Source organism: Euprymna scolopes, chromosome 6 (genome assembly GCF_053919585.1).
Source record: "Euprymna scolopes isolate OS-2025 chromosome 6, ASM5391958v1, whole genome shotgun sequence".
Classification (NCBI taxonomy): Eukaryota; Metazoa; Mollusca; class Cephalopoda; order Sepiida; family Sepiolidae; genus Euprymna; species Euprymna scolopes.
The window spans coordinates 84,925,538-84,949,633 of NC_136487.1; the positions used below are offsets into that span (position 1 = coordinate 84,925,538).

At 31.8% G+C, this 24,096-nt stretch overlaps 1 protein-coding gene and 1 long non-coding RNA gene across 6 annotated transcripts in view; one reads left to right on the forward strand and one right to left on the reverse strand.

The window, feature by feature from the left end:
- The window catches only part of LOC145277759 (uncharacterized), a 52,488-nt gene extending 46,687 nt beyond the window's left edge, over window positions 1-5,801 (reverse strand). The window contains exon 1 of the long non-coding RNA XR_013868203.1: window positions 5,666-5,801. This is a non-coding gene — a long non-coding RNA (uncharacterized LOC145277759). The remainder of the gene's footprint in view (window positions 1-5,665) is intronic.
- A 134-nt stretch (window positions 5,802-5,935) lies between these two features.
- Window positions 5,936-24,096, forward strand: part of LOC145277757 (upstream stimulatory factor 2-like) — an 82,071-nt gene continuing 63,910 nt past the window's right edge. For 4 of the 5 annotated variants that reach the window (XM_080129479.1, XM_080129475.1, XM_080129476.1 and 1 more), the window contains exon 1: window positions 5,936-6,074. Coding sequence is in view for 3 of the 5 variants with exons in the window: in XM_080129475.1 (XP_079985601.1) it covers window positions 6,043-6,074 (32 nt within the window). In the remaining 2 variants the exon portion in view is untranslated. The remainder of the gene's footprint in view (window positions 6,075-24,096) is intronic. The other variant, XM_080129478.1, reaches the window with a different exon arrangement.

Genomic DNA, 24,096 nt, shown 5'->3' on the forward strand with positions numbered 1-24,096 from the left:
GAATAAAATATTAAAAAACTCATAATTTCTCTTTTTAAAGTGGGTTGTTTATTTTCTTTATGGAATATACTTCCAAAATAAACTATGAAAACTTTTTCAAAAATAATAGAAATATAATTTTTTATTTTAAAAAAAAAGAAGTGTTTACAAAGTGCATGCGTGCACTCATGCAGCCATTTTTTCTACGTAATGAAATGAATTGAATTTTACGAGTTAAATTTTTTTCAATTTTTTCACTGTAAAAATCTATCAAAGTTTTTCTATTAGTTCAATTTTTACGATATTTGCAGGTTTAATGTAAACTTTTATGCTCTTTCCAATAAACAAACGGTTTTTTTTAAATTCACTCACCCCATTGTGAAATGTCTATTAAAATGAAAATAATTAATTTTCTCACCTAAGGTTTATATAATCACAAATTGAAGATAAAAGATCAATAAATAAAATAATCTAATTTAAAACAAAAAAAGAAAGAATAGTTATGTGCAAATTTACCTGTAAAGTCAAAAGTTTAAAACCTTTAAAAAAAAAATCATATTGATTTTTTTTTAAGTGGAACCTCATATTTTGATAATATTGTTCAGTAATTATTGGACTCTTACATCAATTTTTTCTATTTCATTCAATGTTGTTTTATTTTAGATATTTAAAAAAAAAAAAATTCATTCCATAAAGAAGAAATAAAATATTTAAAATAAAAAACTCATGTATTTCTTTAAGAAAACAAAAAACAAAAAAAAAAACGAAAATTTGTCGAGGGGTTTGTTTATAAAAATAAACTTACTTATGAGTGAATGTGATTATTTTTCATATGCGGTGACCGGTATGACTAACTTTTGTTGACAGCAAACATGCCAGAAATAGAAAGGGGAGATTAATTATGGCGTTTTAGGCCACCGTATTTGTCAACTTGAAGAAAGGGAGACAAACCCGCTCTGTGACCATCTGATATGAGAATTTAAAATGGCAGTATTTTTTAATTCTTGCTTAAACAATTCTTTTATTTAAAAAGTACATGGATGGAATATAAAATACAAATATAGACAAATTCTTATAAATGAAGAATGGAAGTACCCATTGATTAGTATTCTTTATAGGTAAGTGATTTTTTTCGATTTTATATATATTTATTATATTCAAAGTTAAAATTCGTTGAATTTCTTCAAATCTTTTTTAAAGAAAACCGATTAAAAAAAAATATTGCATATTTTTCTATCCAACCTTTTCTTATTTTAAAATTTGGTCTTTGCTCCTTTTATTGAAAAAGAATTATGGTTTAAATTACATTTTTCAAGTAGTTATAAGCTTCGAAAGATATTTAATCTAATAATTCACATTTTTATCACTCATTTATAATAGCGACATCAGACACTGCTAGTGATTCACTGATTTATAACTGAAAATAAAATAATGCTAAAAATATGAAACATAGATTGCTTTTAAAATTGTGGGTTTTTTTCTTAGTAAGATTGTATAAAATGTAGCAAAACAATTTTTAATCGCCGATGGTGTGGTCGGAGTGAAAAAATATGCTAAAATACGGAACATTTTATTTTTTGAATTATTTGTTTTATTTTTCACAATAAGACTCTATAAAAATATGGTATTTTTTACGACCTGACTCAGCATAGTATAACCTCCCTATGTTAAGAACGGCTTTCGGAATAACCCTCCCAACCTCCCCATGTTAAGAACGCCTTTCGAGGTTGGGTGTTAATTCCGAAAGCCGTTCTTAACATGGGGAGGTTGGGGCGTTTATGCCACGTTGCGGCAGGTCGTTAAAAAAAAAAAAAGAAATGAAAAAAGACCGGTTTAAGAATAATTCGTCTTTTTTTTTTTGTACACAAATATAGCTAAATATAATTTTAAAGTATAAAAGTGTATCGAAATTAAATTTTTATTTTTTTTTCAATGAGTACTTTTCATTTTTTCAGAGAAAGATTTACACGAACTTTTAGAAGAGTACGAGTTATCGACCCTTTCCTTTGCCTTGACAAACGCCCTCTATCGGCCCGCGGCCAGGGTTGCCAATTTAGCGAGTTTCTCGCTAGATCTGGAGAGTTTGTTTGGAATCTAGCGGGTAAATTTTGGATCTAGCGGCTAGCGTTTTTTTTCTAAAATCTGGAGATTTCTTTTTGAAGAAAAAAAAAATCGCAAGCAAACATTAATTAGTTATACACAGCTAACAGCGACCAGGTCGAGACAAGGCTAAAAAAAGTTCAGTGTTTTAATATTCAACTGTAAATTTTGCCAAGTAGGTGTCAAGTGAACACTTCAAAATAGATAAGGGTTCAGGACGAACCGATGAGGGAAAATACAAATTAAACCGGGAGAGTCAATGATAAAAATCTGGAAATAGGATCCCTAACTTGTGGTCTGGTGGCCCTGTTTGTTTTATTTTTTTATCGCTAAGAAGAAAAAAAAATGTTAATTAAGGTTTATATCGTTTAAATTATATATATGATATAAACCTTAATTAACATTTTTTTTTTTTTTTCTGGCAGCCGACTCTCTCTCGGAGAGGGTACGTTTGGGAAAAGGTATTATAAATAATAAACTAGACAAAATACTGTTAGAAATTCGCTCAATATATGTTAACGTGACATAAGTTGACATGTATTCGGTTGTTTTCTAACAGTATTTTGTCTAGTTTATTATTTATAATACCTTTTCCCAAACGTACCCTCTCTGAGAGGAGAGGCGGCTGCTATTTTGAATTTTCCAATACATCGGTAAACTCTGCATGTTTTTCAAGCTGAATAAACATGTTACAGTACTGAATAAAAACACAAAAAATTACTCTTTTACCTATATGGACAAGTTTTAGTCCCGTTGAAACTGAAAATAATTCTGACGACTTGCAATATCTTAAATTTTAATGGTAAAAAGTAATTTATTAATACTGTAATTAACTTGGGAAAAAAAGAAAACATGATTAAAATAAATCGTTCATGAATTACATTGTTTGCTTGTTTTTTAACATTTGAATTATTAAATATAAATAACATTAATGTAACAAATAATTTAAATACCATTAATTAAACGTAGGTATATTGAAGCGGTTGGTTGACTCCCCAATATTACAAACTATTTTGTCTCTTTTTTTCAGTCATGATACAGCGAATTAATCGACTTATTATTTTGTCTGATTTTTGCAATTTCTTAAAAATGTTTATTTTCAAATGCTAATTTGCTTTCCATTACTGACAATTACTATATTGTCCCATTGACTACTACTGTACACTCTTTAACCCTAATCCTCAAGTGGCCCCTGGGGCCTGGGCCTTGATAAATGGTGATGCCATGCCTATGTAAAAAAAAATGTATGGTACTTATGCAGAATACTGATTGCACTGAAATAATCACGTTATTATTTATTATTTAGAAACCTATTCTTAACGTGGGAGGATGAGCTTTTTTGTTAACTATTCTGAACTTTTACCTAACAATTTAATAAGCCGTAAAAGATACCATAAAAATTTAATTTAACTCAACAACAAATTCATGTCTAAAAAAAAAAAAAAAACACGCTCCGTACTCTGCATAACGACTAAATTTATTTATAAGGTACAAAGTTAAAATCTAGTGTTTCTTTTTTTATTTATTTTTTAGATTGTTTTTGTTAATCTAGTGGTTTTCAAAATCTCGGTTACGAAAAATAACAAATCTAGCGATTTTCTGGAGATTTTATGTCCCCCCCCCACCCCAATCTAGCGGGTTTTGAAAATCTCAGTTGGCAACATTGCCCGCGGCCGTTCTTGAAACTAAAACACCACACATTAGAACAGTTACCAAACCTCTGCCAGCCCGGTAACATAAGTACCAGTAAAGTGACTTTTAATATCATAAGCGGCATTGAATGAATGGTTTATTTTATTCTTGTTACACCGTAATCACGTGATTAACATTTTAGCAGACGAAAAATTGGGAAACAAAAGGACCAGGAGAACCCTTTTTTTTCGAATCTATGAGTACAGTACAGTACCCCCCCTTTTTTTTACTTAAAAATTCGTTCTACTCGATGATTTTTCGTAATTTTTGGATAAATTACTATTTTCGACATGAATATTAAGTACGTAATATCGTTTTATGAAAATTAAGTACTTTACGAGCAAAATAGTCGCATTTGCGAGTGATTTTTCAAACTGGCGACTAGAATGAAACACTTATCTTTTGGCGATTGTATTTCTCTCACCGACAATCTTTCAAAGCGTCAATGAATGAAAAATATATTTACAACTTTTTTTAAAAATAAAACGAACAAAGTTAAATTATTTAAACAATAAAAGTTTAATAGAACAATATACTCTTTTTTTTTCTTAACGAAGAAAAAACATCTGAAGAAATTCGAATGTTTTATACCTTCAAGTATGAACATAAAATTTAGTGTATATTTAGAATTACACTTATTAAAACAAACACAGAACTCGTCACAGAATTAATGTCATATTCTAAAAATCATATGGGTTTCGCTAGTAACTTTTCTATTTGGCTAGTAAACGAAAATATTTAGTTGGCAAAGGTCAACTAAAGATAAATTTGTTCGTATAGTCCTGTTAATATTTAAAAAATCGGTCAATTTGTACGACTTGCCTCAGCGTAGTATAAACACCATGTTAAGAACGGTTTTCGGAATAAATACCTCCCCATGTTAAGAACGGCTTTCGAGGTTGGGGGGGGGTCTTTATTCCGAAAGCTGTTCTCAACATGGGGAGGTTGGGGTGTTTATAATACGCTTGGAGGGGGCACGTCGTAAAAATTGACTAAAAATCGATTTATCGATTATCTTAACAAGCACCATCACCATCAGTTGTTACAATCAATACCAACTACGTTGACCTTCGGGACAAGATCAAAGTGTAGTATCTGTTCTTCAGATGCTTGCTGCAATGCTGCTGCTGCACTTCTATTTCTTGTTCTCTTTCGGTGGAGGAGAAATCCTTCACGACTGAGACAATTTTTATTTTTGTACCTTTTCTCCACGTTAAAAAAACGACCCTGGTGTCTAACTCTGTCCCGTGGGGAGGCATAGTAAATAGGTACAATCAATACCAACTATTTGACGGTGTGTTCCGAACCAGTCTCGTATATGGTTGTAACAGTTAACGATTTTTAAGCTTTCTTTGATGAAGTTATTTCACCTCCCCTTCCCTTTTTTTAAATGACTAACTTTTCCAAAACCCTAATCTAAGCCTTCACATGCTTTTTGTAGCCTTTAAATTTTTCCGCGGGTGTTGTGTCGTAAATTGCTCCGGCTGTTTCCGGAACTGACTCTAGATTCTCTTTCGATACTGGAAACTGAATTTATCTGGATACTCATTCATTACAAGTACCATAAAACTAATCGTTGCTATAATTCCCAACTAAATGCTACTTCTTACTGACTATTTCAAAATAAAAACTTATCTTCTATAAAATAATCCAGTTCAACATTAGGAGAAATTCAATAGAAAAATATTCGGTCGCATCTCCTCCTACCTCTTTAATATATTATCTTATACTATTACCAAACTTTACTCATCCCACTCCTCTATAATCTCCGTCAACCCCCTCTTATATTTGTGTTGTTGCCTCCTCCAACTTCCTATGTGTCTCTAGCTAATTTCCTCCTGTTCTCCTCACCATGAATTTAGGGGTTGCCTCCTCCTCCCTCTTACTTTCTTACCTCATACTCATACTCACACGAATACACATAGCTACGGCGACATCTTGGTTGGTGAAGAAACGGCTTGTCCGGACATTTTTAGAACTGAAAATCCAGTAGGGTGTCCTTTGCAGCGTTTTAAACGCAAAGCTTTAGGTTCAGGAGGCGAGGTGGATCCGTAAACCGACAAAAAAGCTGTCGGGATCGTGTCAGAAAGCAAGGAAAACGGGCAGAAAGCGAGCAGTAGCGAAAGCCATCGACCATTGCCATCCGCCATTTTGCCATCCGCTCGTCACATGTTCATTTCTACATCTCACATGACCTGTTGTTTGGCCCCGTGATCAAGCTCTTATTATTTGCTGGCAAATTCAAAAAAACCCGCAAAGAAATATTCCCACATGGATAGTTTGGATCAGGCCCTTGAATCCAGGTAAGCGAACGGGAAAAGCGAACCCTCCAAAAATTCCGGAAACACCGACAGATTTTCTTCTCTCTTAAAATAATGTCGACATTTTTAAAAATTTTTTGATGTCGTCGACATTTTATAGGTCGATCAAGACTAACTCTTTATTTAGGTGTAGTAATAAATAAATAAATAAGCACGTCAACACGGCATAACTAACATTCTTTCCTTTCTTTTAAATTTTTATTTATTTATACGTACGTATTTTACAAAGACAATAATGTTTTAGAGCTATATCGTGAAATGCATGTGTGTAACTAAGGATTATTCGGCGTTTACGTTTAATACATTTCCCTGTTTTATAATAGATTGGTTTTTAAATGTATCCAGTTTCACGCTTATTTCAAATACGGCGATAATATTATAATAATAATAATAAACATTTTTTTTATTAAAACATTTTCTAAATTCCAGTTGGAAAAAGATTTAAAAAAAAAAAAAAAAGTCGTTTTTAACACTTGTTTAAATTAGCAACACAAATATCGGAAAAATCAGGATCCTGGGAACCAAACACGGTAAAAGTAGCAAACGCTTTACCTATAAAAGTTATATAGCAATCCAGGTATGGTTTGTATACACAGGATAAAAACCCTGAGGATCTTTACTGTGTTTATAGATCAAGAGCGATACTTGTGCAGAATATTGACCGTGCTCAAATAATAAGGTTTTTGTTTATTAAATTGTTAGATGAAAGTACAGAATAATTACAAAACGCCTTCATGTTAAGAATGCGTGGCTAAATAATGCTATTATTTCATCATGGTACTTTCTCTCCATAAGTCCCCTAACATCTGCCTTCTTTCTTTGAGAAGGGAGTTAGTCGAGATAATTGGTTGAAGCCATCCTACCGAGAATGCCGATGGGGCTGCCCAGGCATTTGTTGAAGACCATAGTGCTCCTCCTTGGGGCGCTTGCTCTTCAATCGCACTTTCCGACCCTAGTGTCATTTTTTTTCGCCGTAGGAAAAAGATAAATCCATGATGGATACACATTTGAGAAAAGAGCATGTTTCAGTCGTAGCTATAATTAAGTCGACTTCCTCAGGACAATTCGTGACAATTAAGAAAAATGTCAGGGAGACAACTTTTTTGCATTCTTAAATTTTCTTTAAAATCGACGCGATTGTTCCAACTTTTTAAATAAAAAATTGGAATAAGACATGTGTCACGGAACGTTTTTTTGTTTTCATTTTAAAGATCGTAGAACAGAGGGACTTATATCCGAAAATAAATATCAGCAATGCAATAAACACAAAACAAACCGTCAAGTTGTCTGAACATTTATTGAATTAAAATTTTTAAAGGCTCTTATAACACAAAATTATTAAAAAAAAAAAAAAAACACACACACACACACACACACACAAAATTTTAAATTCTGGAATGAATGCTTGTGATATTGTTTTGAGAAAACTTTTTGGTAAAACTTGTCGAAAGCGCTCTGTTTTGAGGTTGTTTTAAAAATGGAATGGAAACTTAAATTTCGTTCCATTTTATTTTTTTTCATAATTATTTATTTATTTCAAATTGTTCTGGTCCCATATTTTACTTAAGAAATGGTTGACAAACAGCATACTTTTCCAGTAAGGAAATTTAGATTCGACCTTTTCTACGTAAAAGAACACGGTGTTTTGGCACTTCAGACGTAAACCTTGCGGAGAATCCGCTGTTTTACGATTCTTGTAAAAATGGAACGGAAATTTAAATTTCGTTCCTTTTTAAATTCTGTAGATTTTTACATTACGCCCAACCCCTCGTTCACCTCCGATATGTCAACTATTTCGGGTATGCTGACAAGGTGGGGGGGGGTTGTATTACTGTACACATAGATTCGAAAAAGTTGTCAAAAAAAACAAATATATAACAAATAAATGTCATCAAAGGCAAGAGAAGTTACTTTTCTACCTAACTGGATATGTTTTTAGTGTTTTTATTTAATGTAACATGTTTATTCAGCTCGAAAAACATAGTGTTTACCGATGTATTGGAAAATTTAAAATGACTCCCGACTCTCTCTTTAACGCGGTAAGTTTGGGAAAAGGAGTTAAAAATAAAAAACTAGACAAAATACGGTTGGAAACTCGTTCAATATATGTTACCATGACATAGGCTGACATATATTCGATGGGTTTTTAACAGTATTTTGCATATTTTCTTTTTTTTTATTTTTAACTCACTTTTCCCAAACTTAGTGTTAAAGAGCGAGTCGGGAGCCATTTTAAATTTTCCAATACATCGGTAAACACTATGTTTTTCGAGCTAAATAAATGTTACATTAAATAAAAACACTAAAAACACATCCAGTTAGGTAGAAGAGTAACTTATCTTGCCTTTGATGACATTTATTTGTTATATTTGTTTTTGACAACGTTTTCGAATCTGTGTACAGTAATACAAACCCAAAATTTTGTTTTTATAAAAAAAAAAATATAAAAAGTACGATTGTTGAATGTTATTCTTTTGATTACTTTCGTTTTTTTTTTTGTTGTTTTTTTGACAAGTTTTACCACTTCATTTTTTTACAAAATCTAAATTTCTGAAAGAATAAAAGTTGTCAAATTGTATGACTCTTAAAATGTATAGGTTTAAACAGTCATTATTGGAATGCTTAAATTTTCGTACTGCGAACTTCAAATTGAAAACAAAAAAGTTGTTCCGTAACAATAATGCACAAGTGCCAGCCAAAAATTTCTATTTTGTGTTATTATAATTTTCTTAATTTTATCTTAATAAATGTTCACTGAATATTTAACACTGTTCAGTAGGCGCTTCCAAATTTTTGTCTAACTTATAATTGTGTATAATTTTTACGAATGCCGAAAGACGCTAGTTGGATAAGGAAAACAACGTTTGTTTGTTCATTTTATTTTGTGATCTCCAAGATCAGTGCTCGGAAAAATCAAGCTATCGGAAGTGGATACGGTTGATTACGGAACGGATGCACGGAGTCAAGACACGGAAAACGAAACCATACATTTATTAAAAAAGTTTTAAAACCTTTTGATACTAACTTAATTTTTTGGAATAAAATATTTGTTTTATTTGATAATACAAGAAGTGTTTTTATTTTATTTTTTAACTTTTTTTTTGTGATAACAAAAGAAATGTTAAAACTAAAGTATTTCTTTTAAGAAATATATGGTTTCGTTTTTCGTGTCTTAATTCCGTGCCGTTTCATAATCAACCGTATCCACTTCCGGTAGCTTGATTTCATTCCGAGCACTGATTTTGGAGATAACGTTTTATTAATTAAAGGCGCCCATACATTTTTTAAATAGGTTCTAAAATCAAATTGACCCCCCCCCCCTCCCCGGAAATAAAGTTTTTGGCAATTAAAATGATTTTAGGTTGTAGTTGAATTTGCTATTTTAAATTGCCAATAATCATTTTTTTATATTATTATATTAAAATATTAAAAAAAAAAAAAAATGGAAAACCTATACTCAAAAAAGGCAGTCTTGCAGTTAAGCCCGGTAAACTCGAAAGTAAGTTCGACAACATTACGAATTATTGTATTTATTTGCTTCCTCACCAAAGCAAATTAGGCACAAGGCCGTTTTTAATGTACTTGAAAAATGATCAGATTCTACTTATCAGTTTTTGCCTTTTTTAAAAAAAACACTTGATGGATTTTCGATTTTTTTTTAATCTTCTCTCAAAGAAATACATGAGTTTTTGATTTAATGTATTTTCTTCTTTATGAAAGGAATTTTTTTTTTTTTTTTAATATCTAAAAAAAAAAAAACATTGTATGAAAGAGAAAAAAATGCTGTAATTGTACGAACTTTTCTGGACAATATAACAAGATTATAAAGTTTCACTTAAAAAAAGCAAAATTCAACGTGGTTTTTAAAAAAGGTTTTAAACTTTGGACTTTACAGGTAAATTTGCAAATAACTATTCATTTTTTTTTTTTAAATTAGCTTATTTTATTTATTGATCTTTTCTCTTCAATTTGTGATTATATAAATTTGAGGTGAGAAAATTATTTTCATTTGAATAGACATTTCAAAATGGGGGAAGGTGAATTTAAAAAAAAAAAACGCTTGTCTAGAATATTATATTCGGTTTATTGGAAAGAGCATAAAATTTCACATTGAACCTGAAAATATTGTAAAAATAGAACCAATAGAAAAAATTTTATGGATTTTTAAAGTGAAAAAAATTGAAAAAAATTTAACTCATAAAATTCAATTCATTTCATTAAGTAAAAAACATGGCTGCATGAACGCGTGCAGACACTTTGTAAACACTGTTTCTTTTTTTTTTTTTTTTTTTTTTTTTTTAAATATATTTCTATTATTTTTTTAAAAAACTTTAATAGTCTATTTTGGAAGTATATTCCATAAAGAAATTAAACAACCCACTTATTTATTATGAGTTTATATTTTATTCGCAGTTTCGTGTTAGGGGTGTCAAAAATTCCCCCCAAATTCTGACATACCTAGTGTTACATATAAGAAGAGGATTCTGTGTCGCGTGTTGGAGGTCCCTAATGGTCAGATAATGTTTTATCTTGTGTTATTGTTGTTGACATTTTCGGATACGGTCTCTCTGTAGTGCGATCTTCAAAATGAAAAAAAAAAACTTGTTTCCTGACAATATAGCACAAGTGCCCCCTGTTTAACGCTTGTACAGTTTTTCTATCGTCTCAACATTTGCACAATTTGATTCAATTAATAATTGAATTAATAATTACCATAATTAGATTATGTAAAATGTTTTTGACTCCTTACATTTAACAGGTTATATTATTATGTATTGTTAAAGTATAAATTTAAAATTGGAATAATTTTATTTTATTTGTTTTTATTTTGTTAGTATAACTTTTTTTTTTTTTTTTTTTTTTTTTGCCTCAATATTTTCGGGTTTTACCAATATCCGGATTCCTTTCTAATTTTTCTTAAACATATCCTGTTTATTTTGCTTTACATGAAGTGTAAATAAAAGAAAATCTTGGCGTTCAAAAGTTGGCATATTACAAAGTCCAAACTTTTATAAAGAAAAACAAACAAAATGAGAAAAATAAATGATTTCAATAATCTTATGTTAAATTATAAGTTTGAATTATCGCTGATCAGATAAACGTTACCATTGACGACAAATTATTTTAAAGGAAATATAGTTATGAAATAGTCAAACTATTTTTTGTTTATTCATTAGTGTTCTTGCGTTAAAAACAATACAGAATAATACCATGCATACGGACCGTTCTGAAATAATTAAGTTATTAGGTACCGCCAACAGGAGACACAGATTTAACTCCACGCCCCATATGTAACACGCTGTAATTTAATTTAATGTTATCATCATAACTTTTATACCATTTAAAAGAAGCTTTAAATAAACTAATATTTTTTTAAATTTTACAGAAAGAAAATAATGAAAAATGCGAGACCAAAATCATGTTTACATTATCAATACCTTAAAGCAACATTCCTATGTAGTAGTTATTTTTAAGTCGTAAACACACCAGTGTTTAAAAAAGCTAGCAAAAATCAACTAATGGTCAGATTTTCATAAAATTTTCGATACGTATTCAATTTTAAATTAACTTATATTTTGAAAGCATTTTTTATTTAATATATGGGAAATATTTCTTTTTAGGTGTTCTACCCCCTCCTATATTTCATGTTACAGAAACTAAACAATAAATTTAGGTCCATAAAAATTGCAACATTTTATAAAGCTGAAGAGTTTAAATAATTAAAAAATAGTTATATATATATATAACCCATTATTTATTTCATTTACCTTGAAGTTGTAAATAAAAAAAAAAATGGACATAAAATCAATATTATGTTTAAAAAAAAAATCAAGGTTTTTTTTTTTCTCAATAATATATATTATAATTAGTTATAAAAAAAAAAAAAGTAGAATTTTAAAACATAATTAATTTTTAAGATTTAAATAGAAAAAATGGGAGGGAGGCTTTTTTTTTTTTTTTTTTTTTAACTGTTCTATAGGGTCATTCCATGTCAATTCACCAGGACATTACACCCACCAACACTGAATTACTCGAAATTTGGCACAAATATTACCCTTCATGAGTTAGGAAAATTTGCCAAATTATTTGGTCCAAAACCTTACCGTTCAGATTTTAGGGGGTGTGTGTAAAATTTGCATATTTTGCTTCTAAATTTATGCTGCGAAACGTCACGAAATTTCAGTGTTTTATAAAATTAAAAAAAAAGATACTTCCATACATTCAATATTTCTGAAATTTGTTAGGAGGGCATTTAAGGACTGTAGAATCCGAATATTTAATTATTTTAACCCCGTACCTGGTAGAAAATAAAATTTTGCTCACCCAAAAGCATGTCCCCCAAATCATCAATTTTTTACCTATGTAGCTTACAGACAGTCTAGAGAAAATATGTCCTCTTCAATTTTCATATTTTTTTATAGCGTCTACTATGACTGCTTAAGTTCTCAACAAAAAAATTGTGAGGGTTTCTAGCCTACTTTAGAAGATATGGCCCTGTGAAGTTTATCTTTTTTTTTTTTTTTAATCTACGCACAGTAATTCAGTGAAAGATTGATAAAGACAATAATCCTAATGCCCCAAAATTCCTCAAATGTTCATATTGTGCTAAGTAATTTCTTAAACTATTCAATAAGATAATCTTTGTTAATTTAAAAAGAAAATAATTTAAATATATTTTGCAGATATTGCATTTTGTATGGTACGGACAGATTGTCTTTAACAAGTGATAAACATTGACTCATGCATTAGGATCAACATTTTATAGTTTTTGTAGATGGCATTAAACATTAATTTAAAAAATTATTTCTGATTGAATTAAAAAACTAATTTCATTATTTTCATGAAACAAAAAAATTGATTTTTTTGTTTTAAATGCATGTGAATTTTTAAAACTTAGAATATTTGTAATTGGCACTAAACATTTTATTGCTTTCAATTTCATCATTTTAAAAATTCTTTATTTATATTTTTTTTACAAGTTTTCAAAAAGTTATTTTCATTAATCTAAAACTTTTTTTTTTTTCATTTAGAAGAAAATAATAATATACAGATTTTAAACTATGCTGTGCACCAAATTTTGTTGTGTACATAGATTAAATTGTTTTGTACACAATTTTTTGCACAGATAATTTATCCACTTTGGACAAATGATAAACTACCATTTGGTGTTGTACGGACATCAATAGTGCACAGAATATTTGTTAATAGCACAAAACATATCCTTAAAATCCTCTTTCCAATAAAATGAATGTGATGGAAGAGCTGGATGCACGAACTTAATCTCAAGTCCTTATTTTCCATATTAATTTCTAGGACCATGCCAGTCCAAACGTTACTGTCATACCTGCAACAAACATATTCTGAAACAACAAATTCCATTGGTTTTTCTTCAAACCTAATAGAGAAGTCATATATCAATTCATAGTTTTCATCTTCACTACATTGTTTCATGGCTACTTTATCTCTGTCGAGTGGAATAAACTGATAAAAACTTGTCTCTGGAACTGTGGATGCATTTTCAAATCTAATAGTGAGATTTCTCCTTGCTTCCTCAACTTCCTTTTTAATCAAAATGAATTTGATTCCTTCAATCACAGATTTTCAGTATACAAACATAGTTTCTGTTGAAAGGATTTGTTTGGAATTTGGTCTTTGTAGACTTTCTTGTGCTACTATCTTTTTCACTGTCCCACCTATGCCATCACATGGTTGTTTACCATGACTAGTTGCAAAGAAGCTCCATTTTGCATCAAGTCCAAAATTTTTTTGATGATTGCACCACAACCATCTGTAAAATATTCAATATTTTTCACATTTGGCAAATTAGTCTTGATCAACTCTATAATGTTTTTCTGTACCATATAAACAAATGCCACATCATGGAAATTGTCACTCAATATAATACAAAAACATTGCATTGTATTTTCAAGCTTAAAATAGAGTACAACTGGGTGTAAAGTACATTGAGAGGTACTCCAATGAAAACTCTGGATCTCATCTTGAACAACAAATTTGTAATTTTCAGCAAAATCCCCAAGAAATAAAACTTCGCTATCACTGATGTCTCCTTTTTTTTTTTTGCTTTAAATATCTGGATTGTGATTTAGGAAGGAGATGCAAATTTATTTAATTGCAAAATAACTAACTCCACATAAGCTTGACATGATTCCTTGTGAATTATTAAAGTTGATCTGTCACTTGTTGTTCATTGAGAGAACCCAATAGAGTTTTCATTACCAATACATTCTTCAAGGGTGTCGTAAAGAAATTTTTCCAGCAATTGTGATGATTTAGGACAATTTGTGCACCTATGAATCATACACTGTCTATTACTTGTATTGCAGACAATATATTTCAGAGATCTTAATACAGTACATTTAGTGGTTTCAGTAATAGTTTGATATTTTGGTGGATAGTGCATACACATAAGCATGTGCACTTGCGCTACCAGCAAGGACACACCATTTTGGTCTAAGACTACAAAATTTTGAAAACCCTTAAGATATTTTCGGGTTCTGTTCCTTGAATGCTCTGAAGAGCTCATTTAGGTTGCACAATCAATATGAGTCTCTTCTGCTGATGTATATTACGTTTAATACTAACAGTCTTTCCTTCCTGGCATCAATCGAGTGTACTCATCATCTTCATAAAATGCTTGCACTAACTGTGCAATATCAACAGGCAAAGACTTGCCTCTTTTTGTTCATGCACAGCTAAAATACCACTTTCTAAACACAATTTGCGAGTCTTGTGTACATATGAATAATTAAATATTCGGATTCTACAGTCCTTAAATACCCTTCCTACCAAATTTCAGAAATATTGAATGTATGGAAGTATTTTTAAAATAATTTTTTAAAACACTGAAATTTCGTGACATTTCGCAGCATAAATTTAGAAGCAAAATATGCAAATTTTACACCCCCCCCCCTAAAATCTGAACGGTAAGGTTTTGGACCAAATAATTTGGCAAATTTTCCTAGCTCGTGAAGGGTAATATTTGTGCCAAATTTCAAGTAATTCAGTGTTGGTGGGTGCAGATTTCAACTTTTTGCTGGGGTTTTGACATGGAATGACCCTATAACCTAACAATTTCATAAACAAAAATACCATAAAAAATTACAAGTTATAAGTATTTTAATTTCTTTAATTAATAATGGGTCGGATGTTTTGTTTATTGACAGGAAGTTAGATACTAGAACTCTTATTACTTTATTCACAGCTAATATTTATAAAACTTGAAATGCTATTATTTTCAACACAAGACGTGATAAGTTAGTACCTCTAAACAAAGATAAATTGTTTTTATTGCTTTATCAGAATTACACTAAAAGAAAATGCAGAAAAATCTGTATGCTGTATGTACTCGTCATGGGACAAAGATGTCATATTCCAAATTCACATAAATTGATCAAGCAGTATTTTTTTAATTTTTTACAGTAAATTTAGCCATTATAAGGCTGAGTTTGATCTCGATAATTCAAATTAAGTTGTTTCCCTCATATTTATAAAACATGACAGATTAAAAATAGCATCTTGCTTCCTAGAAAAATTTGATTTTCTTACTTAAAAAGAAAACTATTTTATCAATTTATGTAAGTTTTGGAATATGACAGTTTCATTCCGTGATATAGTCAGATGCCCTTCCTGTTGCCAACCCACTGATGAGGACCAGTTCTTTAATGAAGACATCATCTCTAGGTGATTGCTTACCTAGGCTAAAGATCGCTTCACCTGCCCTTAAATAAATTAAAATTCGTAATAGAACTTATAAAATTAAAAATCCAATTCTAGTTGACTATTTTTTCTGTTTTGTCATTTCTGATACAACAAAATAAAAAAAAAATTAGAACCACATGGTTTCTTGCTTAAAAACTGTTTTTGAACGTTAAATAATTTTCGACAGAATCATAATTTGAACATTTTTTGCTAGGCTTATACAAACACCTATTGGTTGTCACGTATCATCAGTGTTGTAAGTAAAGTACTGAAATTATTCTGTTTTAAAAATAATTCACTTTTTAGGTAAACAAAACTGACATGTTGAGATTAACCCTCTTTTGCCATACACATATATTTACCTTTTTTCTCACCAATACATTTTCTGTACTACATAGATTTAATTTGTTTTTATTATGTAATCTCTCTCTCTCTCTCTCTCTCTCTATATATATATATATATATATATATATATATATATATATATATATATATATATATATATATATAAACTATATGTATGTTTGTATGTCGGCCTAAAACTTTTGACAGGGGCAACGGATTTTCACGAGATCGGTATCGTTTTTATGCTTGACCCTTCGGACGACAAATATCGAAAAATTGGCTAACAACATTAATTCCTTCACCCTCAACTGGGCACTTTTCTACAAGTAGGGGGGGGGGTCGCTTTTTCCGCCGATATTTTCGAAAGTCATCCCTTTCCTTTTGCCACTTTCATCTTGGCGATAGATGCAACGGCAAAGACCTCACTTTTTTTTTTTTTTTTTCCTCCACTTTCTTTTCCTCCTTGGTGGGACAGATCCAAGCCTGCCTACAACTAATTTTGTTTTTTCCTAACACACACCTCCAAACACCCAGGCAACGCTGGGCAACTAGGCTAGTCTTTATATATAAAACTAAATGTATGTATGTGTGTGTGATTTTGTGTTTCCTATACAAAGAAATGTTAGAGAATCTGCATAAAATCTTAAAGTGTATTCTTATGTAAAATTTACCAAGGGAAGCAATGGAAGTGTTAAAGAATCTTTAAGTTCACCCCTAAAGGGTCTATGAGGGCATAATCTCCTTAAAACTTCTAATATATCTTATTTTTATGAAACTTGCATATGTATAAAATAGGAGGTTTGGTATGAAGGTAAGACCTATTATCTGACTAGATTATGTTGCCGATTAAATGTTGCCTCAAAAATCATGGCAAAAAATTTGAAAACAGTGCTCGATAAAGAGGACCTCATCAGAAAGAACACACATTAATATATTAATGACATTCTGGTTAATGAAATTCTAGTACTGCAGTGAAACTTGTATGTCATCTTGACAAGTTTGGCCTAAAAGTAAAACCATCAGAATTGTTGAAGGGAGAAACAACATTGAGTCTCTGGCCCAATACGAACAGTGCAGGAAGATTGATATTTATGAGAGGAAAAGACCTACCAGAGATACATGATGAAATGAGCAGGTATGAACTATCTTTGCCTATGGAAAACTGGTGGGCCACTACCCAATATCTGGATGGCTTAAAACCACTTGCAGCTGTTTAAAAAGGAGAGCGGAAGGAATTGATTCGGAAAATATGGTGAATAATGAGACGGTCAGCATGCTACGAGAAGTTGTGGAAGAGGTTCTACAAAGAGACTCGGTTTGAGGGAGATGCTATTTTTCCCAAATTAGAAAAAGGTATTGCATGATGTGATGCAAGCAGTATGGCCACTGGCACATATTAAAATTGATGTCAAGGATGCAGCATGGTTACGAAAGAAATGTGATTATAATCACATAAACATCACTGAGCTGGAAGCTATGATAAAAGATGTGAACCTTGCATTGAAATGGAATCTGAAAGAAATCGAGATCCGAACTGATTTAGTTACTATTCATAATTATGATTATCATGATTAATTTTATGATAAATGATGAGAAAAGGGTCCGAACAAAAGGAGCAACAGAATTAAATATCCTATGATGTTTAGGGATTCGAAGGATAATGATTAATGAGCCTGATATAAAATAAAATGCCGCATTTGTGCTCACTAGCAAAAATAAGGCTGATATACAGATCCGAGTGAAAAAAAGTTGGTTTCAATCAGAGAAAATGATTACAATAGCATACTGTGTCAAACAAGATAAAATAAAATTGCACATGCTACATCATGTAGGAGTAGAAAGAATGCTTTCTTTTTTTTTTTTTTTTTTTTTTTTTTTTTTTTCACAAATGAGTCGCCACTTATCAAGGTCTGGAAGTCACTTGAGAATAAGGGTTAATGAGTATCCAGTAGACAATGGAGTAATATCGTAGTAATCGTTAGTAGTAGAAATTTGGTAAATTGGATTACTTAAGGGGACGGCACATCAAGAACTTGTTTACGTTGGACTTGAAGATGATCATATTGTAGTTAGCTGGAAACCAGGTAAACATAAGAGTTCCAAAGTTTCTCTTCTGTGGTAAAGAGGTTGCATGAAAGAGAAAAAAGCATCCCCTACTAGGCTACGAAGTCTATTTTGAACTCTGTCAAGGCAGGATAAGATGCTTCTAGCAGATCCTGCCCAGATGTGGCAACAGTACTCCATCCTTGGACGTACTTGGCTGTTATACAGGTAGAGAATTGTATCAGCAATCAGATATCTACTGGAGCGTTAGAATGATCCCACCATTTTTCCAGCATTTGATGTGTTCCATTTCAGATCGGGAATAAAGGTCAAACTCGGAAGCTTGTCAAAACCTGAAACCTCCCCAAGACAAGAGCCATTCATTTCAATTAGTGCCAAATGGGGACAGAGCGTTGATGATGTAAAGATAGAAGCTTAGTTTTAGATGCATTAAAATTAACCAACCACCTCTTTCCCCATTGCACATTGTGATCAAGATCAAAAGAGAGAATTTGTACATTTACGACCTTTGATGTGTTGCCATAGATGGTAGTGTCATCAACATAAATATCTACAAATGATCTTGGGATGTGATTTGGGAGATCATTGATGTAGATCAGGAAGAGAGTTGGGCCCAGGATGGACCCATGAGGGGCTCCAGCATTAATACTGTGAGCTTCTGATTTCTGCCCATCAACCACTACTCTTAGGAACCTATCAGAGAGAAATGAGTTAATAATTAAGACATTTCCAGTTATATCATAGCTGGAAATCTTGTGGAGTAGACCTTTATGCCACACCCTATCAAAGGCCTTGGATATGTCAAGAGCAATTACCCTAGAAAGTCGAGAGATTCACTAATCCTATGAAATATATGAGGGGTGTGCAATAAGTAATGCCTATGACCTACTTCCCATAGCAGTAGAGTAACGAAACTTGCCACAGTTATTAGTCTTTCTCTACATAGAAACCACCCAGAGTTATGCATTTCTCCCATCGTTTGATGCAGCTCTGGAGACCGTTTTTGTAGAACACACCAGGTTGGTCCTTCAACTACGATGTGACTTCAGAAATCAAGGCTGCATCATCTGGGAAATGCTTTCCTTTCAAAAACAACTACATGGCTGGGAAGAGGTGAAAGTCAGAGGGTGCAAGGTCAGGAGAGTAGGGAGGATGGGGTAGGATTTCATAACCACATGCCCATGCTTCTGATCTGGCGACATGCGAGTTGTGGACCGAAGCGTTGTCCTGCAGGAGGAGAGTACCTTTGCTGATCTTGCCCCGCTTCTTGATTTTGATAGCTTCCCTTAATTTCCTCAAAAGTGAAGCATAGTAGGCTCCTGTAATTGTGGTACTCTTTGCCAGGAAATCTGTCATCACTACTCCGTCCTTGTCCCAGAAGACTGTGAGCATGACTTTGCCAGCGGAGGGCTGCACCCTTGTCTTCTTTGGAGGTGGTGAGTCCAAGTGCTTCCACTGCATTGACTGAGCTTTGGTCTCTAGATCATAGTGATGGACCCAGGTTTCATCCTGTGTAATCAGTCTTTTGAATTGACTCATCTTCTTAACACATCTCCAAATTCATCCTCGAGCACTCGACGCATTCTCACTTCTGGAATGGTGTGAGCAACGTGGGAATCCATCTGGCAGACACCTCATGCATATGCAAATGGTCATGAATGATAGTTTTCACAGACCCTGTACTAATCTTGACATCGTGAGCTATTTTGCGAATAGTAATGCACCGATCTTCCAAAATGGCAGCCTCAACTTAACTGACAGATGCCTCATCAATGGCAGAAGGGGTGGGGGGGGGCGACTAGGTCTGGGAGCTGTTTCCACAGACTTCCGGCCATGTTTGAATTCACGATGCCAGCGTTTTACAAGGTCATATGATGGGGCATTATCACCATAAGTTTCTTTCATTTTATCAAAAGTCTCCTGTGGTGTGCGTCCTTTCAAATACAAAAACCGGATCACTGCTCGACATTCAACAGGCTCCATTTCACACCTGACTCAGTTCAAACACCTGCAAAACAGAAACCACAATTAGTTCAGAGCTGTAATTTGCCACATAACCCGTAGAGATATAAATCATTGCATATGCAAAATTTCAGCTAGATCAGACAACTGGAAGTGGGTCAGGGGCATTTTTTGTGTAATATATATATATATATATATATATATATATATATATATTGACATTGTTTATTTTATTCTTATTTATTATAAGCAGGGTGGCCCGATGTTGCCCGGGATTGAATGATAATCAACTATAGTTTCATACTCCTATATTTTTATTGCCATCAAAATTGATGAAATAGCCCATTTTTCAATCCAATCGATAGATTGCCTGCTCTAATTTGGGACCCATCGCGATGCACCTGGAGGAAGCTTCATATGCCTTTCACAGTAACTAAGTTCACAATATATTGTAGTCTACATTGCACTGTAGAGAACTTACTGTTGATTTTATATAATTTCTATATATAATGGCTTGCGTTAATTTTTAAAATGGAAAAGTCAAGTCAAGTATCATGCTTCAATTGTGCTCTAAACAGAAACATTCATTTCAAACGTGTCCTTGTCATACTAAAGAACCTATTGTTGATTTTTATGTACCTGGTATTGCTGGTTGTGCAGTTATAATGGTTTGAATTTAAGTCTAAAATGAAAAAATAAAGTATCATTGTGAAATTATGCTTTAAACAGAAACATTCATTTTGAACGTGCCCCTGTCATATGAAAGAACCTACTGTTGATTTTATATGTTGGGCCTTTCGGCTTATGTGGTAATAAAACTTCTCAAGTGCACTTGCGATGTTAGTCTGTGTAAGATGTTAACTTTGGTCAAAATCGCCTGTTCCATCTTTCATTGGATTGTTTCGATTATCGATACCTATCGAAGACATTCTGACACAAAACCTATCTAAGAACACTGCCAAGCACATAAAGTACCTTTGTGCGAAATTTTATAAAAATCAACCCAACTTTTTTTCGAGACCATAGGGAATAAACTCAGACACACGAAGTTCATTTTATATAATAGTGGAAATTGTCCACCAGGTAATTTTGGGTACCTTTCCTAGTTTTAAATATTTTGAAATTTTCCAGTTTCTATTTTCATAAAAGTTCTCAATACATTAGAGCTTCATGATATTGCGCATGGCCACAGAAGTGTTTTAATCATATCTCTCAAAATGTTAACTTGCTTACTCTAATAGTAATGTTTTTATATTAGAAACCAATTTATTTTTATTGTTTAAATTTTATTTAATATTTTATATTCAGCAAATAAATGGGTGCATATTATAATATCTCTATATCCTGCTTCACATTTTGTAGTTATCATAAAATATCTAATTTCATATCACAGTATTTTTTAAATTGATAAAATTAAAAAAAAATTTTTTAATTATTAAAAAACAATAAAACAAATTAAATTTTTTAAAAATTTCTGATTTTAAGCATTGAAAACTCCATGAATTCTAAGTTCTGATGAAATTAAAAAAAAAAAAAACTATTTAAATTAAATATGTGTAGGAGGTTTAATTAGTGTGTGTGGATATTTTAAAATCTGTTCACATGTGCTTAAATATAATTAAACTAGCTGTACCCTGCTACGCATTGCAGTGGCTCAATTTGGTGTAATGGAAAAGTTTAATAAAGAGAAAATGCATGTTATAGTGTTAGTACAGCAATCCACTCCAAAAAGTGGAAAAAAAAAAAAAAAAAAGGAGAAAATGTAAAAAGTGGTACTCTTTCAGAATTGGATCCGGATCCTCTGGAGTTTCCGTCCAGCATGTCTTGGACTCGACCAACAATCAAATGTGAGTTTTTAATTATTATTTGGATGAGGTGGGGGTGAGGGGGGGTTACAATACACACATTCGAAAAAGTTGTCCAAAAAACAAGTGAATGTAAGCAAATGGAAGGTAAGTTACGTATCTACCTAATAGTCTGATTTAGTGTTATTTAATGTAAAATGTTTAATCATCTCGAAGAACAGTGTTTATCGATGTATTTGAAAAACAGAAATGGTCGCGGACTCTGTTTAATATGTTAAGTTTGGGTAAATAAGTAAAAACTCTATAAAACAGTGTCAGACTTTTTTAGTTTGAACTCACTTTCCCGAATGTAACGTAATCAACAGTGCCTGCTACCATTTGTATTTTTCAAATATACAGATAAACACTGTTTTTCGAGCCTACTGAACGATACATTAAATAAAAAGGGATTGTTGATGAAGAAGCATTCATAATTGTTAATTTAAACATGTAAAAATTTCTTTAGTAAAGAAAAAGCAATCATATTTTCTCATCTTAATCGAACCTTTTATCAGGTTTTTTGTTTTTTTTTTGTTTTTCAAGTGAAATGCAAGTAATTTCATGATGTTGTTGCGTTGTAATAATAAATTGTTCTTAGTTAGATTCCTCGGTTAGTCATCAAAACCGGAATTAAAAACCAAGTAGTCCCACAGCGTGTGTCTGACGGTAAGAGAAAATGCAAAACAAAACGATCTGATATTAATCGGACCTTTATCGCGTTTGTTTTTGATTTTCAAGTGTAATGCAAGTAATTTCATGATATCGTTGCATTGTAATAGTAATTTGTGAAAAAATGAAATGTTTGTTTGAAAAAAAAAATGTGTAGTTGAAAGCACTTATAAATAAATCTCATAGATTCCTCAGTTAGTTGTAAAAACCGAGTAGTCCCGCAGTGTGCATCTTACGGTAATAGAAAATGCAAAACAATTTAATCTTAATTGGACATTTATCGTGTTTAGTTGTTTTTGTTTTTGTTTTTAAAGTGAAATGTAAGTAATTTCATGATATCGGTGCATTGTAATAATAAATTGCAAATACTAAATTGTTTGTTTATTTAATAACTTTTTAGTGGGAAGCACTAATAAATAAAGCTCATAGTCAGCTTCCTCGGTTAGTCATCAAAACAGAAAGTAAAAACCGAGTAGTTCCAAAGTGTGGGTCCTACGGTAAATAAAAAAAAAAAAGGGGGAAAAGATAATGTTAATTGGACCTTAATCGTTTTTTTTTTTTTTTTTTGTTTGTTTTTTTTATGGGAGAAACAGAAAGCATAAATCAAAGAAAAAGCTGATGGACATGTTTTGAGAAGCGGAAAAAAGAAAAAAATGGCTTAAATAACCCTTTACGATTCCAAACCGGTGTTTCTTTGTACTGTTCCTTGTGAACGCATCCTCAGTGGTGTTAAGTGGTAGCAGGAGTAGGAGGAATTTAATAAAAAGAAAAGATTTTACAACTTCTATTGATTCTAACCGATTTTGGCAGTGAACTCTCACCGGAAAAAATATAGGAATGTATGATTATTGAGGAAGTGTAAGAGTAATAGGCCTACAGCACACCTCAGATCCTGTGCTGCAGTTTGTGCACATTACATTTACATGTAATGTCTTGATTTTTAATCCTATTAAGGTCAAACTTACTTATTTCATTTATATAGAGATAAATCTGTGTTTTCTACATCATGGATTTTCATTAATCTTAGGTCTGTCTGGAGCACATTAACCACAATAGGTGAGGAAGCACATACATATAAACAAATCAACACTAACATAAAATATTCAAGCATGCAAGCAAACATTTATTTGTTTTTGTATATATGTTTATTTATCTCCTCAGGAGGAGGTTAGACACAAGATCAAGTGTGGTATAAGAAGCTAGCACACTAGATTTCTGGCCTTAAAAAAAATGTCTTTGGCATTTTCTCGTAGGGTGTGTCGGACTATAGCAATAAACTAACCTTTTCTCCAAGAGAAGGTAAAGCCTAGAACAGACCTCTTGAGACTGAACAAAACCCTAACCCTCAGTCTGATAACAAAATCAATGATGCCAACATGTATCCCCGACTGGTAAGGACA